This window comes from Periophthalmus magnuspinnatus, chromosome 14 (genome assembly GCF_009829125.3).
Source record: "Periophthalmus magnuspinnatus isolate fPerMag1 chromosome 14, fPerMag1.2.pri, whole genome shotgun sequence".
In the NCBI taxonomy this organism is placed as follows: domain Eukaryota; kingdom Metazoa; phylum Chordata; class Actinopteri; order Gobiiformes; family Gobiidae; genus Periophthalmus; species Periophthalmus magnuspinnatus.
Genome location: NC_047139.1, coordinates 25,189,338 through 25,216,211, shown reverse-complemented (window position 1 = coordinate 25,216,211; position 26,874 = coordinate 25,189,338). Strand labels below are relative to the sequence as shown.

Below are 26,874 nucleotides of genomic sequence, written 5' to 3'. Positions count from 1 at the left end.
GTGCAAACTCCCACAGCCTGAAGACAGAAACTAATACATGATGTTTGTGCTCTCATTCCACCAAATAATGTTAATAAAACAGTGTTAGTCTTACTGAACACAGACAGACCTCTTTCCTCGCTGGGGCACTGCCCTGATCATGTGGTCCATAGTGACTGCAGAGGACATCGGGTATACCACGTGCTACCTCAAGAGCTCCAGGAAAACAGCAGACTGAGGTATACTAGACAAAATGTTTTAATATCCACTGGTTTACTATTTCTGACAAAAATGCAAAAAAAAAAAAACAACAACAAAAAACTGTGATACTTATGCTAGCTTTATATTAAGGACAAGTGCAGCAGACCTGGAGAGCTCTCTCATATACTGGGGTGAAAAGACGTGGTTGTGCCAAATACATGTATCTTCTTCCATATTGTTTAGCTTTAGAGTTTCACTTTACTCTGGGTTTATTGGTATGAAATACATATTGTATAGGTAATATGCATAATATCCACCATGGACAGTAGATAGTCCACGTTTTAGATTAGGGCGCTGCAAAACCACTCTGTAGACTAGTAATAAAGGCATTTATTAACCTGTCTTCTATTATAATCAAACTGTAAGCATGTTTTTGAAGGGCTTGAACATGACCCTGAATCACTTTGTTACTGATAACAGTATAACAAACAGCTTGTTACTGCTCGTATAGAAGTATTCTACGTGTGTTATTAACACACACATGTTTTGTTGTCAATGACATATTAACTGTATTAAGCATCTACAGATGTTAGTTAATGCTTTATAAATGCTTATAAACAAATACTTACTGACACCTTATAAATAGTTTACTTACTTATCTTATTTTAAAGCATTACCTGAAGGACTACAGGTGAATAAATATGATTTTTACAATAGTTGGATATTGGTTAAAGATAGGGTATATAAGACTGAATATTTCACTAACATTACTCATCTGTGTCACCAGCAATGAAGCAAACATATTCAAATCAAATACTGATTTTACTAGCACCCACTGTGAAGTAGATTTATTCTTAATTACAAAAAGACTGGGTCAAGTTTGATTTGTTTTAATTCTGGAGCTGGTTTATCCAATCAGTAAGCAGTACTTTGGGTTGTCAGATCCTATGACTAAGAACTCTCTATCAAAACCCCAGCACCTGCATCCAATCATTTATAAAAAGCTAGTGCAGACTCCAGTGGTTAGAGCTCTGCAAATGATTATATGCAGGTTTATGCAGGTTGAGACTCTGGCAACCCAGGTTCAGTTGGGATTGTAGTTCCTGTTATAAACCAGCAAGAGTGCATTGTGCGTACCTTAACCTTAAAATAGTAATCTCATCCTAAGTGGGTCAAAAATCAAATTTAAATGTGTTTTTTTCTCTGGTCTCTAGTCAGACTTCTTGAGAATTAATTTGCATTGTGCAGCACACCACAGCCATGATTGTCCATTCACAGCATTTTCGCTCCTGCCTCCTGTGCACATTTCACACTTTGTATGTCAGACTCAGCAAAGAGAGGCCGCGGCAAACTCAGAGCCATATTTTCAAATGGAGAGATTTAGTGCTGTGCCATGTTAGCATTGTTGATAAGGTGGTGTGGAGTAAACAGTTTTAAATGGTTTTACATGTAGGACAGACTCACTAGACCAGGAAGAAAGCAGGCTGTAGTGAGAAATCAGAGCAGTGTGACAGGGATTAGCCCAGTTTGCCTTGTCAGGGTGCCACTTGGCTCCCTCTGCTTATTAGCTGCACACAACACACCTCGCAATTAATTACATATTGCAGTTACATGTATTAAATACAGACCCGGAGATAGAAAAAGATCCTATACAATGTCATAAATCTTATCACTGATTTTATTATAGCTGGAAAGAAATCTTCATTTGAGACAGATGCACTTGATTAAGCAAAAATCTTGTGCCGAAAAGGATTGGATCAATAATATGTGCATAATGTCTAAAAATGTTCTCAAACTATTTTAATTGAGATGAAATGCGGGTATATTCTGGGATAGGAAATTGTCTTGATTCTGTCTCCAGCGGGATACAGGCCAGCAGAATTCATTATGCACGGAGCTTTAATCTTCTGCCATTATTCGTCATGTATCTCACGTAACGTATGGAAGTACTTACACGGCATCACTTTGTTTGGTTAAACCTATACATGCACTTTTAAGTCTTAGCTGGTTTAGTGAGAAAATCCAAGCCAGAAATAGATCAGCTTCTCTGAATTTGCATTAATGTGAAGACGTACATTAATTGTCAAAGCTGCAGTTATTGGAAGTTTTTAGAATAATCCTTGAGCTGGACAGTCATTTCTGCATTGGTAAAGAGGTTCCACCATCCTAATTCCTGGTGACTGTAGGGATATGCTATAAACCTCTGTAAATATCCACTTAAAGAAAAAAAACTAACAAACAGAAGGTGTGCAGTGGTCCAAAGTTTTTCATAACGTACCTTATACATTCTGCACAGCCTAATTATTCACCACCATGATAATCGCTTTTCACAATTTGCAGAGGCCAGAGTAAGTTTTGCCATCACGGAAAAGCTAATAAAGCTAGTACGCTAACTGTGCCCTTCTCGGAGAGTAAAACCGTTTATGATTAAACGCAGACAGTAGACAACTGATTTATTTTGACCTGTACTGGCTTGTTTTTAAGGTTAAGACAAGGGTAATTTATTCATGAAAAAAGACTTGGGTCACATAATTTAGTGGAATGGGAGAAACCAAAGCTCACTAGACAGGTAATGTTGTGTAAGAGGGACAAAGGAGTCAAATTTGGCATCAAATTGGGATAGAAATCAAATGTCATGATGCTTAGGCTTAGATTCTGTCTGTGTTTTCTATTACAGACGATCTATCAGTCTGGTCATGTGTCTATAACCTTTATGAAAAACACAAGGTCGACCAATGTGTATGATATTTTGAAGTACTGGAGACAGAGAAATGAAATACTATAATTATAGGGATGATAATGCTATTTTGCGCTATTCTACTCAACTCAAATGAGCTACGCCCTTAAATTATGCATTATAATGAGCACATAAACAAAGTTATTACCAAAGCACTCATTAAGACAAAGGCTAAAATGGTAAACATGCAGGAAAGGAGTCATTTCTCTTCTCTTTTTCACCAAAGACTAAAACAGTGTAAAACTAAATCATGACCAGACATTTTTTTCTCAAACACATGGGAACAAATTTGGTGCGGGCCCTTAAATGAAATTCTGTTTTGAGACGACAGTAGCTCAGTTGGTTGGAGTGTTTGTCCAGTGATCTGAAGATTGGCAGTTTGAATTCCACTCTTGACAAAAAACAACCTGCGGGTCAGATCCACTGACCCACAGGTTGGTGGTGTGATTCAAGCTCACACAGATGAATCCTGTAGTTGTGTCCTTGGGCAAGACACTTAACGCACCTTGCCCCCAGTGTCTGTGTACACTGTGTATGAATGTGTGTGAATGGGCGACTGATTCCTCAGTGCCTTGAAGGTGGAAAAGCACTAAATAAAAATATGACCATTTACCATTTTTACCAGTTATATGGACCCTTGTTCTGGCTCACAGCATAACTAATTACTAATAAGTGACATATTCTTCCTGTGCAGGTTAACTTTTCACAGTAGATACATTTTTGTAATAATTGTGATCTCAATGAAGCCCAATAATTGAGCTCATAATTACTTGTTTCCATAACCAAGCTGCCTTATTGAGTATCAGCAGTCTCACCAATGCTTCTCATTTTCCTTTGTCTGTCCAGGCCTGATTGAGCTATCGAGTACGTGTGTTACATGTGAATTTGCAGCCTTATTTATTTACTATTCAAGGGCTCTCATCCACGGTCACACTTAACAAGTCTAGACAGCGGGGCCGTCTTGTTGCCTATTTTGTTTGTAATATGTTGCCAAGTCACAGCCTAACATGGCACATAATCAATAGCTGTGGGAAGGAGTGGACTAACTTGCCTATAGCTGGTTTCTGAAGTCTCACTAGAACCCTTTGGCGTTCCAGGCTCCTCTCATGAATTATTCACAAGGTGGCATCACTTTGAGATGTGACCCGGGCAACAGATATGGTCCGTTTCTGTGGCGTTGTCAAGGTTAATGTGTCACCCTCCAGACAAGGGTAATTTATTCATGAAAAAAGACTTCGCTGATTGAGGCGACATAATTTAGTGGAATGAGAGAAACAAAAGATCACTAGACAGGTAATGTTAAAAAGAGGGACAAAGAATTCAAATTTGGCATCAAATTGGGATAGAAATAAAATGTCATGATTACTTATTTCTACACCAAGGTGCAGGGATTCTTAGGCTTAGATTCTCTCTGTGTTTTCTTGTACAGATGATCTATCAGTCTGTAACTCCATAACTGTTATGAAAAACACAAGATTGACCAATATGTACGATATTTTGAAGTGCTGGAGACAGAGAAATGAAATACTATAATTATAGGGATAATAATGCTATTATAAGTTATTCTACTTTGTAACCCAAATGGGCTGTAATACGTCGTTAAATTATGCATTATAATGAGCACATAAACAAAGTTATTACCAAAGCACTCATTAAGACAAAGGCTAAAGCGGTAAACATGCAGGAACAGAATAATTTCCCTTATTTTCTTTTTTTTTTTTTTTTTTTTTTTTAACAAAAGACTGAAACAGTGTAAAACTAAATCATACATAAACTATATCTGTTATGCTAAGTGGCTAACATAATTCAGATGATAATCCATGCCGTGCCCTGTGCATGACTCTATGAAAAATGTTATGTATTGAGGACAAGGGCTCTAGAATTTAAATGGGAGGAATGGTATCATGAATTTTTCTTTTCTTTCTATAAGAACATTGCATATTAACAACTTTAAACACAGCCTTTCTGACAATAAAACACAGCAATAGAAAAAGAACACATTAGATGATGTAAATATTCAAACTCTCTTTTGTTTAATGTTCTCTTTTACTAGCTTGTACCAGTCCTACATAAAACAATTCTCCCTATTTGTTTAGAAAATGTCATTATAGTGGGTCCTCATTACTTTTCAATCAATTCTTTATTGATATGGAGCGCATCTGGTCAATGATCTTCAAAGTAGCCAATTAGAGAAGATCCCAGCAGGCGGGAATCAAAGCACAGCTGAAATAGATTTCCCTGAAGGTGTCCACACACCTGCCCTGTGAATGCAGCGGAACAAAAACACTCATAAAAACAATCCATCCTCACAGAGAGGGCATCAATGAGACTCAAAAGTGTGCACACATTTGCACATGTTGTCCTGATGTGGGTCTGATATGGGCCTGATGTGGGCTTCATGTCTCCAGGAATAATCCTGTGGCAGGTACATGCTGCTCCATTGTCTCTAAATGTAATTGTTCCACATCCAGGAAACAGCACACAGTGCAGTACATGTCTGCTCATGGATTAAAGGCTACAACTGTAACAATGCCATATTTCCATTCAAGATTTGTGAAACAAGTATACTGCATATTCACTCAAAAACTCCAAAGCTCTGTGCTGTAGTAGGCTTAAAGCCTCTTAACTGTATTTATCCACAGTCAATTCTCTTTAGTTGAGCAAATGACAGGATCAGCATGATCGATCAGAATATCTGTTCAGTTCCAGCCATTTGCCAGATCAATAATGCAGGTGGCCTTTCTGTTTTATAAAGTACAGGCTCTGATTATGATATAACAACAGAAGGTTTTAAAACATCTCATTTTTCTTTGTCGACCATTATTTCCATTGAAATTGCAGCATTTCTAATTTGCATACTTCTGTTAAAAGGGTTGGAGCTCATGGTTCAAATGAATACTGTGCTGGCCTAGTACCAGTGGGATAAATAACAAAGAACAGAAGGCCTAATAAACTGTTGTAGTAACATGTGAATGTGTGGGGCACTGCCTCTAAATCCCTCCCAACAGTGCAAAACATTTCCAAACTCCTGCCCCTAAAATCTCACACAGACCAGCGGCTTGTTACATGGTACAAATTGCCAGACAGCAGTCCTATAATCTAGATTAAACATACAAAGCCCCAGTCCCTTAATACAAGATGGATCTCTCCAATTGTTGTAGTGAGCCCGAGCCAAGAAGATAACAACGGTTTATCCATGTGTGCAGTTGATCAAGAGATGGTTTGGTGCCTTTGATAATAACTGGAATCATAATTAAACCTATTGTTTTCTCTCCTGCAAACTTCAGCAATCCATACACTGTAATTGAAACTGTGTGCCTTAGAATACACAGCCCTCCTCTTTATGGGCGACAGCTGACTGATTTGTATGCTGTAACCTCCGATGATTAACACTGTGTCATATCGTTTGCTTTTGTATCCAACCATAGACTGGAAAAGGCCCAGAACATTTTCATGCTGCTCTTGCACTAAAACCCACAGCCCAAATCCTGCAGTTATAAAGTGGGATCAAATCTGAGCCTGTGTCAGTTTAGTCCCACTGGTGAGTCCGGTCCAGTAATTAGCTGTGGGTGACTGCAGGTCGTTTATGTATCATTTTTAAATGACTTACAACGAAAGAAATTGGCTGGCTGGACATTTTCGTGTCAGCATTACACAGACAGATTTTGTATTAGCAAACTTACTTTTGCCTGCAGTATTTAGATAAGGCTAATCGTATAAGGTATTGACTCAACTCAAGTAGTGCGGTGTATTTTTCTCACTGATGGGAAAGTGCGGTGCAGGTTTGTGTCAGGTCTTATTGTACCTGCAGATATATGAATGTGCATTACTGATGTTGCACGTGTTGTTTGCTACTGTTCAGTGGTGATTGCATTTTGATTTATTTATGCTTGTCCTCAGCAAACGGTGTAATTAAGAACGACAGTCATTAGCAAGCTTTAAAATAGTAAAAATTCAGTTGGTATTTTGTTGAATTTTTTTGTTGTCGTCCTCTCCATTTGAGCATAATTTGGGATGATGGAGGAAGCCATGTTTTGTTTTCTTGTTATACTGTATTATTACTCCCTCTTTTATTTCTATGTGATTGAACTCCATACCTTGAAATCTAAAAACAACACCCATGACCCTATAATTGCTAAGATTTGTTGTTTATGTTCCTCCGTATGACGCTATGACACTTTTCAAAACATACCCGTACTCATTATCATAAAGAAACCGCTGTAGCCAGATAATGAGTACTACAGGGTCTCTACAGGCTTGGTATTTCTGATGACTATTTATCTTACAGATGACCTCCTCTTTCGTCCTTGCTTCTGTATGCGTGCTTATTGAAGATCACATTGTGGTCACATGTACCGACTGCTAACTGAGACAAGTTGCTGCGTGTAGCATTATGCAGTCTCTCGATTCACTGACGGAATGATGAATCACACCGTCGAAATGGCACTGATATTAACACCAGTAAACATATATATATACATTGAGCTGTGTTCCTGCGCTCTCAATGGAAAAACCAATGTCCCAAGATGATTTGAGGACTGCCACTTCAGTAGAATATCTTTCATTTTCATGTCTTTTACAGGTTGAAAAAAATAGACACTTTAGCTGCAGTCAGCAAAAACACATAGAGAGACTGAGTTAAAAGGAGCAGAGAAGAGTGAACATGTGTTAGCAAGAGGGAAAATGATGAAAGGATAACACAGCTGTCAAGGAGCCCTGTAATGAGAAGGAGGGAAAATATTTACTCTCAGAGCGGCCGATCCAAACCTGCAGTTTTAAAATGTTATGCCTCTACCTGCAGCTTAAACATGACTATATACTATGAGCATTTCGCTTTACAGTGGCTTTAACCTGGTCATGTTTAATGCATTGGAACCCCTCACTGTAATAACTGCGAACCACTAGAGGATTGTAATGAGATGCTGAATTAAAAAGAGAGGTCAGAGCTAAGGTTTCTCTGCCCATCAGCACTCCCCATGCATTCAATCTCATCTCCAGGCTGTGTATTTGTGTTTACATCTCTGTGTTGCGAGTAAGCTGTAAAGATAATACGAGGTCTCCGTACAGTTATAAATTATGTCTTCATTGCTCCTGATGCTTGTCACCGCACTAATCCCAGGAGATATTGTGTGGAGTGTAGCAGAGGGCCTTGACACTTTTCCAGAAATGCCCAGGGAGAAAGTAGGTTGGTGTCAGTATTGTTTATCTCATAGATTATATCTATAAGGGGCTCTTTATTCCATGATGGGACTGGATCTCATGACACAAGATCTTGCAAGATAAAATTGCCACAACTTTGCACACGTCGAAAATGATATAGTGAGATTCAGAGTTCTACTTTAATTGAAGAAAAAGACAGTTAAATGTTGATGAGTTTCACCTCTTGACAAGCAGCGCTATAATAGTCAATCAATCTAAATCTATGGATCTTTATTTAAGTTGTAGATATATTTACTTTGATGGAGCTAGATTATTTTAATGGTTCAAAAGCATTAGGTTTGTTAACTAACTTTGTGCCAATGAACGTGCCATTTTCCAAACCAGTTTCATGTTCTGGTTTCAAGGCCATAAAAGAAATGGACTAAATGGACTAAACTACTCAAAACTACAAGGATCAAGATGTCACTGTTATTTTTGTAAAGTCCTGCGAGGTGGCTGTTGTGATTTTGGGCCAAACAAAAATACATTTAATTGACCCGAAGTCCTTTGAACTATATTTTCATTTGTTGCAGTGCAGTGAAGGGGAGGTTAAGACAGTTGGGATTTCCGGACCACACACCTCCATGATTAAAGTCCTATATAAACTGTATAATGCAGTAATGAGATATTGAACATTATCGACACAGCTCTGTCTGTCCTGTCCTCTCAGGTCCAAGCTTAATCATAGACAAGACAGGTCATCATTCTCAATGACGTTCCACCTGCCCCGCCACTGACCTTGGTTGTCATGGCAATGAATAAAACAGTCAGAATCAAGGACAGCAACACACATCAAGATCAAGAAAAGACGATACTTTCACTAAAAAACGGACATAGGACTCAAGAATCAGGGGAAGATCTCTGGAAATGAAAGACAAGCTGGAAACATAAACTGGAGAAATACAGTATACTCATGGGAGCCCTTTATAATAAATCAGGGACTGCAGATGGAAAATGGCTATTTAGCTCTAATGTGGTGCATAGCATCTCTGATTTTTATTATCTTAATGTTTCAGTACATTATTCCTTCAAATGAAAACTAAACTAACTCTAACTACACTGTAATTAGCCTTAATAAAGCAGCAACAAAGACTCCACTGATAATGAACAAATAGTTTATTAAGAGTTCTTATGATTTAGTAACTGCTTAATAAAGGAGTAACTTTTCTGGTCAAAAAATTGGTTTGCTGAAATGTTCAACAGTATTACATTAAACTGGCAGGTGACTTCCCCAGGCCAAGTTACAGGTCAGATCTATGGAGAGATGACCCCGCTCACAGTAAGAACAGATGTTTTTTCATGTATTTTTGAGCAATATGAATGCAAGATAAAAGTTTAATGCCATTCTATGGAACATTCTAAGTAAAGAATACCTTTTCTAAATTGACATTTAATAAACATTCTGTTCATTGTGAATTATGTAATTGTTCATATTTTATTAAGGCTGTTTATAATGTTACCAGTGCATGAGTATGGAAAAGAGGCCACGCTGTGCGGAGTCTAGAGCTTGCACTTTAACATTGCTACTGCATTTTAACAGCATGAAACTGTGATGAGCTTAGCAACAGTAAACCCACTGTCTCCATATCAACAGATGCTGATCAAAATGCACTCTCTGCGATATTAGATGTGAAGAGGCACCACTCAAGATCGAACAGTTGGCGATGCTACTCCTTCACTCAAGTGTCATTAAGCTCAGACAGAAGACAGCATGACGTCAATGGAAAAGTGTCAGTCATGGGTCAACTGAAGGCAGTAATGCCATATGTCCCCACAATTAGAATAGACCAATGAAAATGAGTCAGTTCATATTTTTGCCTCACAATTTAGCTGCAGTTATTTGACAATCATTACTAAAATATCCTTTAATAATAATAATAATAATAATAATAATAATAATAATAATAATAATAATAATAATAATAATAATAATAATAATAATAATAATAATAATAATAATAATAATATCCTTGATTTTTTTTTCTTTTTTTTTTTTTTTAAAGAAAAACAAACTTAAGTTACATATGGAGCCTACAGTAGAAAGATACATTTGTCCATTGATCCTCATTTCCCTCTTTTCCTCCTGTGTCTGAACAGACCGTGTCTTCAAACTTTTCTTTTAATGGTGATCAATAGACCAGGAGAGTTTAAATTGGTCAGAGCTTCTTGTTTTACCTGGATGTATTTAACAGATGTTGTGCTTGTAATTTTGTAGTCATAAAGGCTATAGATAGTAACTTTGAATTGTCTTAGTAGTTCTTCAGTCTGGGTCAAAAAGCAAATGCTGTACATTGGGTAGAAGTAGTGCAAGTTGTGAAGTAGTGTCCCCAATGGCATCCTTAACCTGTCACCTTACTGCAGAAGTGAAGTGTTTGTGGTGGATGTTGCCTTTTGCATTGACTAAAAATGTCCCCCGGGTGCATGCCTAGGAAAGAAAAGCAGACACGGCCAACTGGGAGGAGGCCTGGAGCGTGCCATGAACAAGCTGGAGGCTTTGTGGCTCAGCAGGCAACTCAGAGCCAGGGGAGTCTCTAGAAGAGGTGGACTACAGTATTGGAATCGACTGAATTGTTTGCATGTGATTGCAGTGATGCGGACACTGACCAACCACAGGGCAGCACTGTGGTTTGGGCAGAAGCCAAGACCAAACAAACCAAAACAAACAAAACCTCTTTTAGCAGAAATACAGACTATTTTGTTTTTGAAAACCATGCAGAGGGAAGAGCTTTTGTGGACAGGTAAAACCCCTGTGCTTTTCTCTCAACTGGATAGAGCCATGATTTAACAAAAGTTAGACTTTTCAGCTTGTGCTGCTGTTCCGCTGTTCTGTTGTTCTGCTTCCACCAATCAATGTGAAGTATTTGTTTGAACACTCTGATCACTGGTTCAGATTGTGTCAGTGAGAGCCATCCCAGGTTGATGTGTAGAACTCTATTCAGAGGGCTACACATATCAATCTGGGGAGAGCCTGGTTCATTGTCTCCAGATCAAATAAAAATCTCCCTGAAAACATAAAGTGGGATTAAGCATCTAAACTCCACCCACAGCTACAGTCCAAACAAGGCGCCTTTTCCAAACAGCTCCCTTCTCCCTCTGCCCTAAATAACACTCAGCCTCCTGTTAAGGGGCCACTACATTCAGAGCTGTCTGGGACAAATTATGCCTTTATTGGTTTGGAAAACATATTTAGGCAAGTTACGTTTGACCTTTTTTACTCACTTGTAAAAGGTGATATAGGTTCTGGTTGTGCACAAATTACTCATATTATTGTGATATGAAAACGAGTGAGTCAGTATAAAATTTATGAAATGTACTGGTCTCTGGAGGCAGTTTTAGACAGTTTTAGACCACAAAGCTGCAAAATAACCTAGTTTGCACTAAAATCACAAACACAAAGGTAAACACATGTATTAAAATACCATACACAATTTAGTAAAAGAGCTGATTTAGTGTTAAATTATACTTTAACCAAAATGTAATTAAAGTGAAACTCCGAGAAAGAGATTAACTACTGTGGATATGGAAGTGTATAAGTTTTCAAAATTACGCATGTGATCAAAAATTTTTCTTGCACTATTTATCTGCTCAGAACAGGCTAGTGAAAAGCACACAAAAGCAAAAGAATAAAGCAAACAAAGACAAATCAGTCATATTGTACAAGCTTTGAGTGATACAAGGCCTCCACTATTAGAAAACAATAAGCTGCATAATGTTCCACTGCATAACATTATCAATCCATTGTCAGTTGAGTGAATGTGAGGGGGAGGATCTGGTGGGCAAGATTAGTGAAAGTTGTAAAGGTTAACTCATGCATACATTTGTTAATCATGAATGTGCTAATTAGCAATAGTCCCCGCCATTGTCGAAATTCAGATGACAGAACGGTGCCAGTTATGATTCAAATAAACCAGCTAACAGCCCTGCTAACTGCTAACAACAGCGGAGAAAGGTCACATCTTCTCCACCGAACTCAGTGCTTTCTAATCCCTGCCATTCTATTTGCGGGCCTCCATAAGAAGCAGATAGCCAGGCAGGAGATGTGTCTTTTGCTGCCTGGATCCTTATCAATCAGTTGTGATTCAAACATGGCTCCCGTAGGAAGTGGGAAGCACAAGCGTAGCATTTCGTCTGGTTTGGATGACAGGATAATGCTTAGGGCTCCCTTTTGTATTTAAATCAGGACAAACATGAAGGGATTAAAAGTTTTGTGAAAGTTTAATAGGCGAGTTGGTAAAATAAGGATCGAGCTATTAAACAGAGCTAACAGTAAAGTGAAAAACAATGGTGTCAGTCAAACAGGAAGAGCAGACAAGTTCTTAGAGGTGGATGCCAGACTTTTTTACTACTAATGCTACTAATACTAGCCAAGCAGCACAAAATCAGAACACTGCACACTGTCTGCATCGAGGCTAAATATAAAAAATGTCATTATTGATCACAAATCTGGAATAAAAAGCCTAATGGGATGAGAGTGAGTTGGCTGTGCTATGGCGCTCCACCCCATTTTTGCTTCACTGGCTAAAAAATCGTGCTTGTTAATAGGCCTATGTGTCAAAGTGTTTGTCCCGTTCTCACAGTTTGAAATGATGTACCCCAGTTTTAAAACCATAGGATTTAATTGGATAGATTTGATGGAACAGACAAAAAATGTGTTATCTTTCCAATGTCTATTTCTCATTTTCTTTAAGTATCAGTGGTGGCTATAAAGTCTAATTTTGGAAACTTGCCCCGAGGATTTTCACATCTTAAACAAAAAATATAGGTCTCAATAAATAAAAAAAATAATAAAGTCAAAAAAGAGCAAGTCAAAAAGAGTATGTAGATTATGTTGTGACATTGTATCATCAAAATAACTGTATCCTTTGCAATTTGATGATTGCACCAGCTCATAGTGTGATTTAGATGCAGTTGTGATATATTGTACAGCCCTGTATGACTGGAAATGTATGACTGAAATGGCATTAAATCTTCTGTGCATAGCTGCATATAACTTTCATGAGACGTATTAAAGATTGAGCCGTTTCAGTGAATATAACTAACCATATTAAACATGCAGGAACCTCCTGCCCAGAGCAGTGATGGTCTACTGTATAATTACTCCTCATAAGTCAACATCTGTTTGCCATCACCACTCCGCATTGTGCACCCTCTCACTGACACAACGGCTCTCATTACTGGCCACATGCCTCAGGCCGGCCCACTTAGTCCACAGCTCAGCCTGCTGGCCAGAGCACCTGTGTGCCCCCAGAGACCCCCGCTACATCTCCTGCACCGGCCAGTATGCAGTCCGCACCTGTCAGACTGCTTCACCGCACTAACCTTGGATCAAAGCCAGTTCACTCACTCAGCGCCTGCCCGCTCCACTAACCCGACCGGCCAGGCCCACACACCTTGCTCAGAGCAGCCGGAAAACTTTTATTCTCAGTAATTGCCTCTACAGTGAAAACAATCGTATTTTGAAATATGTCTTCAGTGCTCAAAACATAAACACAGAATATTGCTTTGGAGTTGTATTTCAAAGTTGGTTTACAACTCTATGCATTATTTATCCACTCCATACTTGGTGGTGTTAATATACTTCTGTGACTGCCCACTGACAGAACTGAGGGTTACAATCTGCACCATCTGCTCAATCTTTCATGACATACATACAAAAGGAAGGGTTGAAGTGGGAAATGTCTTGCCCAAGGACACAAGTGAGTGGTTTTGTAGCATTGCTCCTGTTTCACATTGAAATTCCCCTGAATGAACAAGAATTTACCTATTATTCATTCTTAAAACCATAAAAACAGGACAAGTAATTTTAAATAGTTTGCAGTGGTCACTCATCATTTATTTTGATAGAATCTTTTTTATCAGACCAAGGTTTAGTTTGTTTTCATACCTGACAGTTTGGACTGCTCACTAGCAGGTTTTCTCAGAGTGGTCATTATGTGTTGCTGTGGTGTGTCCAGTCAGCTCATTTAAACTGGTTTTAGCACTGTTTTTCTGACCGGTGGAGGCAGGATGATAGCGCCATCTGCAGTCCGACTTCTTCAGGACAGTATCCTAGGTGTGTTAGAGTAAAAAAGGCCCCTTGTCCCAGTTTAAAGTCCCTATTAAAATATATGATCAGATGAACCTCATTGAACTAGTTTGTAAGTGCGTTTCATGACTGCTAGGCCGTCACTGCTAATAACTACTAGCATGCTAAGTGCACCAGCTCTACTTACTTACTGTAAGTTAAGCTGCTTTATAATTGGACTCAGCAAGCACACTCATTTTGACATTAAGAGCTGCTTTTATAGAGAAAAAAATAGAACCAGAGAAAATATAATCATATATGTAAACTTGGAGACATTAATGACAATTACTTGTCATGTAATTTTTCAGGGAACCATTGATTTCATATATACAATACAATTCTGTAGGTCAGATGAAACAGGACCATTACTCAACTGTAGAGCATGTGTTACTTTATTTTCATGACCCAGTCATATGAATTATGGCAGTCATCCAGTTAATCACCAAGTGACCATGAGCAGCACTTGGAAGGTTTAGCAGCAGGTTAGACACCTCTCTGCCTCTGTTTAAAGCCAAACTGAAAACTTATTTATTTAGAACGGCTTTCAGCACTTAGTGGCCCTGTGACTCTTTCCTTATTTTAATGGTGTAATATGCTCTGTTGATTTGTATGAAGTTTATTGTTTTTAATCGTGTTTTTAATGTTGTACAGCACTTTGGGCAGCTTTGGTTGTTGGAAGGTGCTATAGAAATAAAGTTTGATTGATTGACACATAACACACCTCACAGCACAAGGAGTACAGAACATACACACCACAATGTGGACCTCTGCCGTTATTATTTAGCACATACACAGAGTACACAACACTACATGATGAGCCATACTGGGGCATAGCCAAAAGCTTTATGTAAGAAAACAGTGCCATGTGGTCTTTGGACTTGTTCTTCTTGCTTCAGCTTTGAAAGGAAGTTCACACAGCATTCGTTAATGGCACTCTCGTCATCAAATATTCACTTTTAATCAACAAACAGCAACTTCACAGTGACAACACAGTAGTGCAATCACAAGTCATACACATTAATAAATAGGAACATTATTTATAGCTAGAATGCATGACACATGTAAATATTTAAACACCTGCATCTAAAATGGAGGACATATTACAGCACTAATCTTTGTCAAACGTCAACCGAGCAAATGCAGTCGGCTTTCATCTTGCACCTTCTCCTTCCCATAAACATTTATTATTTTAAACCTAAAGTTCATCCATATCTCTTTAAAGCATTGTAGAACATTTAACATTTTGAATGGCACTGTACCTGCTTTTTACTGTCTTAAAAATGTGAAAACGAGAACTAGTTCATTTTAAATGGTTTGCAGTGGTCCAGTTATTCTTCACTCACCTTTTGAATTCAGAGCTTTTGACTACCAGAGGGTTGAGGATAAAGCTAACATCACTAGTATGTTAACCGTGCACTCCCTGATGATCAGACTATAAAGTACTTTAGATTTAGATGCAAACAGTACAGAACAGACTTATGCTTATACAGTATACAACATATATGTATTAAAGAAAGACAAATTTTGCTCAAATACATGGAAAACATCATGTACAGGCCCTTCAAATGGAAGTGTTATTTTTTAGTGTAGAGCAAACTTCTTAGGTATGAAAGGTTTCTCATTAATTTTTTAATTTCCAGCGATGCCGTTAGGGAGGCCTTAGAGGCTTTTTGTCCCATGTATTATTCATGCTAAGTGAGATATTACCTATGGCACTCATTTCACGAACTTTGGAATTTGTTTTGTCAGGTGGGAGCTGCTCAAACAAGAATTTAGGGATGTAGCTGTTGTCAAATATTCACGACTCGTGTTTATCTGCCTTTGAATCCTACATTTCACATATATAACTTATCCCTTAGTTCCAATTGCTGTGCTAAACTATTAGACAGCAAGACATATCATAGGCACTGCCCTTCTCAGCAGTGTACAAACTGTGAGCTATAACTTAAAAAACTGTGTCTAAAGAGAAAGCACTTTAGCTTAGACATTACCTGCATTATTCCACCTCCGCTGCAAAAAATAGCATTAGATACAGTAAAGTGCACCCAGGGACTATAAAGCTATGCATTCTGACATAATATTTGAATTCCCAGTCGGTAATAAAGGGTTGAGAAGTCTCTCTGAAGCCTATAATTTCCGTTCCCAAAATAGACACCACGTCCTTTCTGGATTAGTGTACAGGGGAAAGCGCACCGAAACATGAAGGAGCCCTGATGCTTAATTGATATTTATTCATGCCCACATATGCCCACATAATAGCCACTTACCCAGGCCAAAGCCATTAACCAAAACGTCCACTATGCGCATGCAGCAGCCTCATTTTAAACACCCAAAGATGATAATAATTAGACATACAATCATATTTCAGAGTGACCTTCACCCAGTAAGCGTTACTGTGATGTAGAGGCCATAGCTGCGATGGACATTGGTGCAGGGTTGTTATTATGACACAGATTAAGCGAGAAAGCCTTTTTAAGAGCCGTAGCAAAGCCAGATTTACTGTTGCACGGCTTCACTTTGAGCAATACTGTGGGAAAATTTGGTATATTCTTGAAGCGCTAACTCCGTAAAGCTCTGTGCTTACAGTTAGGCCTAAACGAGAGGGGGAGACCGTTGATCAGGGCATGAGGAGCTTGTTGATAGGGATTACATGGATTATTATAGGTCAGCTCCTCTGAGATTTGAGTTTAATTAAAGATGCTACTCATTAACTCGTCAGCACCCCACCTACTGTATAGTGGCCTTTTCATCTCTACACAATATTGTTCTGCCAGGACTAAGGGCCATGGAAATTAATACCCAGTGACTGATAACATATGAACACACAAATGAAATGCTGCTTAGTGCATACTATTTGGGGTGATAAAGAAGTCATTTGTTGTGGTGGGAGATCCAGAGGTTAAGGGCTGAGCAGCTGAAAGCTCGTGCTCCCATGATCACCAAACAGGTGGAGGGTACAGAGGTGTAGAGAGGAGGAGGACCAAATGGAGTGGGTAGGAGCAGAGACATGGAGGACCTCAGAGAGATAGGATGGAGTGAGATATGATGGAGTGACCAGTGCAGCTGCTGGAGGACAGGAGTGATGTGATGAATGACGGGGGTTCTGCTGATATCTGAACTTGGAGGCAAATCAGTCAGTTTACAATAGTAGTATACTGTCAGTTATTGCTATTAAGTTATTTGTTTTCATTTTATGATGTCAAAAACCCTTACAGATTTAAATTAAAATCTGCAAAGTGCTTGCTCCCTGTATCCTTGGTTAGGAAATGCTGCTTTCAATCATCATCCATCATTGATTTTTTATTACAATGATCAGATTTTTTGGTCTTGTCTTCAGTCTGTTGACTCCGCCATCTTGTTTTTCAGGGCTGTGGTGGGGCACAAAGAACCGATACCAGACGACAGCAAAGACAACATCACTATTTTTACTCGCATTCTCGACAGGCTGTTGGATGGATATGACAACCGGCTACGCCCCGGGCTTGGAGGTAAGTTATAGCCCACATCGATATAAGATCTGCCACAGTAAAACATCTCAAATCTGGACAAAACACAACTACATTTTTATGTGATATTTCAATTGCATTTGTGATTTGTGACCAGTCAAGAGATAAATTCTATATTTTTCTACTATAAGAGCATTGTTATGTGTGAAACACTGTGTTGGACATTGATCCCATGCTTTACAAGATATAGTCAAAAGGATCCATCTTATGAGCCTTGAAATAAATCTTCCCTGTGCACATTATGCGAGACACTGACCAGCACAATAGCACATGCATTATAATGAGGCTGTGTCCCTGTGCAGGGCCGTTATGGAAATGCATTTCCCTGGGGTGAGTTCTTTGTTCAATCAGGCCCACATGGCATATAACCTCAAACGTATGTCCGTGGAAAGATCCCTAATTGATGCCTTGTCATCCAAATATGGCCTCCCTGAGGACCTGCTAACTGCTCACAGAGGGTCCACATGCTTTGGCAGGATGGGCCATTTCTGGAGCAGCCAGCTGGAATGGTCATTTCTGCTCCACTGCCCCGGCCGCAGGCTCCACGCTCTGGGCTGGATGACCCACACTGTTGGAAACCAGAGGAACCAAGCACACGCTAGTGTATAAAACAGGCTTTTAAATAGAAGTTTATTATACTTATATCATCAATCAACTCAGCACTTGTTTACTGTATTCTATATACTATGTAAAAAAGTGGATTTGCAATTATGATTAATGTTAATATTTATCATTAAAATATGTTTCAGCTAAGTGTGCAATGCACAGGTAATACTGAAACTCCTAAACACTGTTTTATTTCACTTTCAGCTCCACCTATTAGCTCTGCCCTATGCTCTAGTGCATTGTTAAAAAAGCACAAAAATGGCAACTCATTTTATTCCCCATATGGCAGCGATGCAAAGTGCTGACGGTGTGTTGTGATAATCACATATTTGTACAAACTATTTGTGTCACTGGGATGATTAATGTGGAGGTGCAGCTCCTCTCGGGGGGCCTTAGCCAGAAGACTGAGACTTCACCTGTGGGTGGTCTTTAGATCTGGGACACAGAGAGAGACTAAGATGGGTTCACTTTTGGAGGAGGGCCTCATCGCTCTCCTGATGTGCTCCTCTGGGAGCAGCTATTTGTCTCCACTGGACCAATGGGCTGTTTTACACATGTGCCCAGAGGATCTGACTCAGCCCACACCACTGGATCTGTCACCATCATGCCCCACTTAGCGCTTTATTAAAGCCATTTCCAAAAGACTTTGTAAGGACCCGTAATTAAATTCATATTTCACTTTGCTGAATAATGCTCTATGTTGTGTTAATTTTATGTGTTTTGTTTTAATTGTGAAATTGTTGTGACATAAGAAGCTGTTAGGAAGCGGCTCTGTGTGTGCTCTGGTACATAAGAATATAATTACACTTGGCCTCATAACACCACATTGTGTAATGTCCTTGTCCAATAGCATTGTGCCTAATGAGATTACAATAGTGCACATGCCACGTGAAAAGTGGCCTTTTATTTGGGCAGACTGAAGCTCGTCGCAGACCTGGATGGTCTGTGCTGAGCTGTTGTTTTTCCCTCTGATCCCGTCCCTTGGGGCTGCTAAATGTTTTTGGAGCAGACTAAAGTGAATCTATTTTGGGTCAAAGGCTTGCCTTGTTGTTGAAGTGGACATAACTAGTCTAACTGAAACAAAGTGGTGCCAAAGAAGAATAAATACTCCAACTGGTTCTGAGATAAAAGACCACACTTTGTTACCTTTTCATAGTGAAGCACACGTGCACAGTTCAACATGTTAAGGTCACATTTCACTGTCTCACTCTCTATTGTTGACTTAATGTTGACAAATTGTTACACAAAGATCACAAACATACAGGTATTAAGCAGTTCACAAGGATACAAATTCCTCTGTAAGCACTACCTTAGCCCCCTTCGCAGTTTGAGGCTCCCCTAACCCGTGATGAGTGAGTTTTTGTGAGAAGCCGCTTACGGAAATGCCAAGAGGCAGACTGGAGCGTGGCGTGCACAAACAATCAGCTTTAGAAAGACAGAGCTGCAGATCTGTGTTTGATGTGTGCGTTGTGCTGTCTCCTCAGAGAGCGTGACAGAAGTGAGAACAAACATCTATGTGACCAGCTTTGGCCCAGTGTCGGATACAGACATGGTGAGTATGTCCTTTTCATCCTGGCATTACAAATATACAGTAACACATGACACATCAGCAGTTTACACACTATCGATTCTACACTTTGCATTTTTGTATTACTTTGGACTAGGACTGAACAATTTGGGTCAAATATCTAATTAAGATTTTCTGTCAAGGTTTTCAATTGTGACTGGATTTGCAAATTCAGCTTTTAATAATAGGATTCTGTTCAAAGTTCACATTTTAATTCTGGCCAGAAGAATTGAGAAAAAGAGTGAAATATGAGCTGACAAACTAATACAAGAATCACATTTCCGAATATGTTTGTACAGATCTAAAATACAGGGCTAGCAGTTTTCATGCAAACAGACTATATATGGATGTATGTGTGTGTGTGTGTGTGTGTGTGTGTGTGTGTGTGTGTGTGTGTGTGTGTATATATATATATATATATATATATATATATATATATATATATATATATATATATATATATATATATATATATATATATATATATATATATATATATATATATAAATGTGCATAGCTAATGTGCTAGCCGCCACGTTTCAAATAGGGTGCTCATGGGCGAGCTTCCGGCTCCATCAATCCTGGCAGCAGCTCACTTTACATTGAAAAATTGTAACTCTCTCTGTAACTGCTACAGTGAACGTCATCACTGTGATCTTAAAATGTTTTGGTATTTGTATTTCACTATTGTGTCAGTAAATCAAGATATGAACATTAATAACCGACAAATCCAGCGACTTCTTTCCCAGAGGTCGCTTCTGCTAACATTAGCAACAGGTTTGATTGACAGTGTTATTAAGCACCCTCTCCCTGCTAAACCAGAGGTGCGGGCAAGTTGTAGTGTTACCTCCAAAAGCCTCACTGCAGATTGGCTCTTTGGCTGCTATGATACTCGTGGTCGGAGTTCCAAATATGGAAATTGGCTCCTAATTCGCCCTTATAACTGTGAGCCTCACTTAGCTTCATTTGGCTGGAGCCGAACGCTGTGGGAGATGTTACACTCACTCAGTCCACTTCTTTATACAGTCTATGAGAGTAACACCCGATTTTTTGTTGTTTGTGGAGAGTATTATATATACTGGTGCTACTTGTATCCACTCAAATTCCGATTTTGATTTGATTGCGATTAATCATGTAGCACTACTTTGGACTCCCTAGCCTTGGTATCTTCTCGAGTATAACTACATCTAGACATAACCTCCAGACCGTATTTCTTACTGAATTAGTCAATATGAAACAGCAGAGGGCACAAGCTGCTGGAGCTCTAAAAAAAGGAAGCAATTTGTATCATGTTAACTTGTCAAGGTGTGTAGTTACAGCAATTTGCACGCTTACATAATTATGATCAAAATAACTGAAGGTGAATAGACTTTGAAAACTCATAACTGTATGGAGAATAATGTGACAGGCCTGTGACTGTGAGGCTGTTTTCAGCTCTGGAGAGGGAGATAAAATAAATATGCAGGATTACTGACACATGGCCCAATGAAACTAAACACAGCTGCAGATATGTTGTTGTTGAAGATACAACATTAACATGCTTGAAAATATTTATTTTCCTTTATTTAATGCAAATATCAGTGCAAGTTGCCATGGCTATATTAAAGTTGGTTAGTGATCAAGAATTTCCATATGCAGTAAAGGCATAAACATTAATATACTTTGCATATTGCTGGAGGAGGTAAGAGTGAGGCAGAGTAATCACAAAAAATTGAGAAAAAAAATGTGAATAAGGAATGTTGACTAAAGACCTTGGCTTTGTAATTACATTTTTGATAACTTTTTGCTTGCTTGTAAAAAGGGAAATATGAGACATTTTCTTGTCACAGAGAATCTGCAAAATGTTGAAAATCCTAAATTGTCAAAGAAACCGAGAAAAAATCATTGCAGTTGTGATTCTGACAGAGCTGAATGCTGATTTGTTTCAGTATAAAATACAACTCAAAGTGCCTCAAGTTTGCAGTATTTTTTTTTAGTTTAGTTTGTCATGTCGTGATACCAAATTTAGTATCCATTAAAAAAGAAATAATAAGACTCTAGTGTTTGTAGGGGTTAGGATGATCACTGTAACAGCTTTTCAGAAATATAAATGTGAATTACAGCTTGAATAAATGCAAGAAAAAAATCCATAAAATGTTTCACTAATTTAAAAACAGAAAATCTTGGACTGAACAAAAATCAACTCTGCTCTGCTGGAGATGTGCATGATTCACTGCAGCCTTCCCACAGCTCAGGATAATGGCCAAAACATTTATAGGGACAGGCCAATTTGTGTGTGTTTTCAATGCGAACAGTAGGTAGATGTGGGAGGGGCCTGATGACGTCCTCTGAACAGCAGCAGAGGAGATGGCTCATGCTTTGTCTGCAGACCTCATGTAGTATTTGACATATTTGATCATGCAGCTCTAATTGACCACTCTGAGCTCTGGGCGGTTTGTGCGCCTGACAGCAAAGATGACGTCTGCAACATTCAACTTAGACTTTGGTTAATTTTGCCTACACCCAGCTGTCTGACCGATTCTTAAAGTGCATGTTAAGTTCATGTTCTTCTAACTATTACCGGCGGCGTAGTAACAGAAAATACAAAAATACAGGAAGTAGCACTGAGAAGAAAAAAGTACTGGTAGAAGTAAACTAGACAAGATTTTAGTAAGAACAAAACTATTTCATTGTAAACTGTTTGAATAAATCCAAAGTTATTCCTCACTTACCTTTTGGATGAGCATCCTGATCTTAAAGCAATGACTTTGTAAGTGCTTTTCACAACTTTCTAAGGCAGAGTTATAGCAATTAGCATGCCAGCAGTGTACTCCCAGATCCTCTTGCAATAAACACTTTAAAGATGCAGACAGGACACAGAGGTTTCATTTTTATCTCAATAACTGCTTTTACATTATATCTGTTCTCAGGGAAGACAAATTATAATTTAAATACATATAATAAAAAATCAGGGGGATTGTTTTTTTGTTAAATGAGTAGTCCGTGCTGTCATATGCACTTTAACATAGTCCATAAGGGGAGCACAGCCCAGACAGAACAGAGGAGGAACAATAGCCTTCGGAGAGAGTTCCCTGCTGCCAATGATGGATTACTACAGAGATAAACAACACATTAGAGCCCAGGGCAGAAATGGCCTATTACCAAACTTCTATTAACAACCAGAAGTCATGAATCCAGAGCATTTGTCAGTGTGAACACATCTCTGCTCCCATGTGTGCACACTCAGATATTTATAACTTTGTATTTACTGACGCATATTAAGTGCACTTATACAATGTTGAGATAGAGTTGGTTTCTGACAAATATTTTCGTTCACTGCTTTGCCAGCTCTGAAAACAGTGAGTGCTACTCATGCATATCTGTTGATTTGAAACTCGTTGTTGTAGTTTCTTTTTCCAGCTAAGACATTCGCCAATATGGACTGGGCTTGATAAGACTCTGCAGAGACAATCTATTGGAAACCAGCTGTTTTACCCACCAAAGCATATTAAAACTGCAGTGGTAGGACTTATAGTTAGGGGTGATGATTCCACTTTGCTTGCATAGCTTTATCTGTCATTTTATATCTGTGCCCCCATATATTATAAAGCCACAATGTGAAATTGCGGGCTCGACCTGCACTTCGACAATATTTGTTTAACTGCCGGAAACATACATCAATCCTCTTGAATGAGAGTAGCTTTGCTGAACTCAGTTAGTTCTCGTACTTTATCACAATAGGCAGTACTTTACCTTTTTCAGCCAATATCACCTTTGTGGTCTCCCAGGGCTCAATTCAAGCTTCTTTCTTTTAGTCTTTCTCATGGTCGACTTGGCAACACCATGAATCAACAGCTCAGGGCATTGGCATCTTATAGGAACCCACTTGTGGCCCTGTCGTTTCTAACCACATGTTGTATAACTACAGCTTATTGCAAAATGGTACATTGAAGTATAAGAGAATTAACAGTGACTCTTTCACTTGTATGGTATATCACACCGTTAAATGTACTTTGTGGCAGGAGTGCTGACTGCTGCAGTGCTGTACAGGCCTGTGCTTACCTCAAGAGCATAAAGTGTATATGGGCACACTTCACGTATATTGCCGTTTTCTTTGTCCCAAGTACAAACACTGTAATGATGCCACTCGCATTTTTACACTGACACGTCTGCAGTTGCACCTTGTGTGTGTAAACATATGGCTTTGAGGTTTTATGTCAGCCTGTATACTGTACCTGGAGCTTCAGACAGATCCCATATGGGATTGTCCCATCAGCGTATCATAGCTCTTTATTTGTACCTTGTCGAGTCAGTTACTGTTTGATGTAAGCACTTTCCTGATCATAAGTGAGTCTGGGCTCGCTGTGGCCTGAGGCAATGCTGTTTTTTTTCTAACTCTATATGGAACATAAACACAACTCTGCATTAGCAGCGCCTTGCAAGAGCGTCCAGAGTCTAGACTCAGATGATGATCAGGCTTTGCCCTAAAGGAGCATTATGCTACAGAGGAGTCAAGTCACATCAGCTTTGAAATCATGCATGTAAACTACAGGCCTGTGACACTACTGCTACATATGTTTGCTTATATAACTATTTACATATATTGCATGACAGACTCGCTCACCATGTTCATTTTCGACTATTTTACAGTGTTATTGTATGTAAAATGGTTGTCAGAACACGTCGCGTGGCACCTAAGGCATTAGCATGTGAGATAGGAAGTTACTACTTCATTTTTAAATCTTAGCTATTCAGTTTATACATTATATATAGGCACTATTGTGTTATGTAGCAGTGACCTTTCATTGCCCGGATCTGCTGTATTCTATAACAATGAGAAGATGAAAATTAAAAAAAAGATGATGAATAAATGTGAAAACTGGTCTGCCCCAAATAAACTGGACTTTACTGCTTTAAACTTGAGAAAGGGCACCAATAGCTGGCAGCTTATTTATCTTTTACTTTTATGAAGAGGTATAAATAGTTTGCAGAGGTGAAGAGATGACTCACTTTTGTCATGATACGTTTGAAATTTTATTCACTCAACTGTGGCAGTGGGTCGGGGTCATGAGAGTTTTCCGGGTCATGAATATGCAGGATTTCAGAATGGCTCCGATGTTGCACTGGCAGAGTGGGACAACCTCGGAGTACGGATCACTGCAGCACGGTCCTGCATGGGAAACAAAGACATTGACCAGTTTCTAGGTCAGTTGAAGCTGAGGAGTAATCCAGTAGGGACTTGTGTGTGAAACTCAAAATCTGTTTAGATATTAAGCATTCGAGCTCCACAAACAACTAAATATTGAGATATTGGATAATCAAACTGAATATAAGAAAGACACGTGAATAAACAAGGATAATCCAAGTCTGTCTTGTGTTTGGAGTAAAAAAAAAAGTCAATAAACAGAGATTTTTTGACAAAATACAAAACTTAGCAATCATTGTATTTAGCAGTAGAGCTTATTGGTTTGTTCCATGGCTCTTCTGTTTACTTTTTTATACTGTCTTTGCTAATGCATTTTTATGGAAATTTTGCATATCTGGCCAGCTAATGTAATGTTCAATCTAGAGCTCTATACTATACTGGATTTATAAGCACTGAAGCGTCAGCAATACTGTAGACCAGTGGCTCTCAAACTTTTCACACCAAGTACATCTAAAGAACAGATTTGGCCTTCTGAATCACACCAGATCAAGTACATAACAGGACTATTTCAGGTGTGATTTAGGGTTAAACAGGTCTAAAAATGGGCCATATCATTCCCACTGTAGTTCTAAACCAAGAAGAGAAAAAAATGATAAAAAATTAACTTCAAATTTGGCAAGTACTGAAGGAGCTCACATTCCACCAGTAATACACATACCACAGTTTGAGAAATGCTGCTGTAGACCTTGAGCAAAAATATTGTATTATAAACTATCATTTTATGTTATTTTAGTAAGTGCATCTAATGCATTTAGTAAGTGCTGTATCAGTATTGTGTATTCTTTCGTGTGTGTTTCCTGTCCAAGTAGAAATCTGTTCCTTTTCATTTCCAAGGGCGACTGTAGCTCAGTTGGTAGAGTGTTCATGAAGGTTGACAGTTCGAATCCCGCTCTCGACATAAACATCTTTGTTTGAGACTCCAGCTCACACAGTCCTTGGGCAAGACAATTAACCCCCTTGCCCCCATAGTCTGTGTACACTGGTGTATGAATGTGTGTGGGAAATGAGTGCGTAGTTCCTTGATGTAAAGCGCTTTGAGAGCCTTAGAGGTGGAAAAGCTCTATATATATGACCATTTTTCCATTTATCAAGTTTAAGTTTCCAGACAAACTTATATGTTATGTTTTCTTATACTTCTGACTATTAAAAAATACATTGAATTTGAGTAATACAAGAAAATCAAAGTATAAATTTGACACATAATTTAAATTATGTAGCATATTTTCATCTCCATTCAAGCTCCAGAGACCCTCTAATGCACAGCACACTTAATGCTGCATGTTCTCGTGTGATTGATCTTTAGTCTATTAATACCCTTACGTTATTGCACTCAACATCACTTTGAATATTTATCAACCACTTACTTAGTGTCTTCACGTGTCTTCACGTGGTTTCAGTTTCCAGAAATCTAGGTCATGAAAAGCTCTGCGAAACTCATCTTATCAGGGGACGTTCATAGACACCATACTGAGACATTTCACCGTTTAAGTTGCAGACATCCAGTAGGCCAATTACCCATGTCCGTAACATCAAGTGTCCTAGAAATGTTAGCCTCCCGTTCCCCCCAGACCTCCATACGATACATCTCCCTCCTTTGTCCCACAGCCGCAACCAGAACGACTATTACGGCATTGCAAAGTCCACAAAGCTACAAACTGTTCCCAAGCATCAACTGTTTAAATCAGGCCAGTCAAACTCAAATGTGGGTTAGAAAGTTGATGTTAAATCCAGGTCACTAGGTGGGTGTGTTTTTTTATATAGTCTTATCTCGTCTTCGTCACTATCGCTTTAACGCCGCATCTCGGGCATCTCGTGAATTTTCGTACATGT

General features: G+C 38.8%; 1 protein-coding gene across 1 annotated transcript in view; it reads left to right on the top strand.

Annotated features, from left to right (window-relative positions):
• Positions 1-26,874, top strand: part of gabra3 (gamma-aminobutyric acid type A receptor subunit alpha3) — a 92,965-nt gene that overhangs the window by 30,823 nt on the left and 35,268 nt on the right. The window contains exons 3-4 of the mRNA XM_033978833.2: positions 17,547-17,668; positions 19,777-19,844. Coding sequence (XP_033834724.1) covers positions 17,547-17,668; positions 19,777-19,844 — 190 coding nt within the window. The remainder of the gene's footprint in view (positions 1-17,546; positions 17,669-19,776; positions 19,845-26,874) is intronic.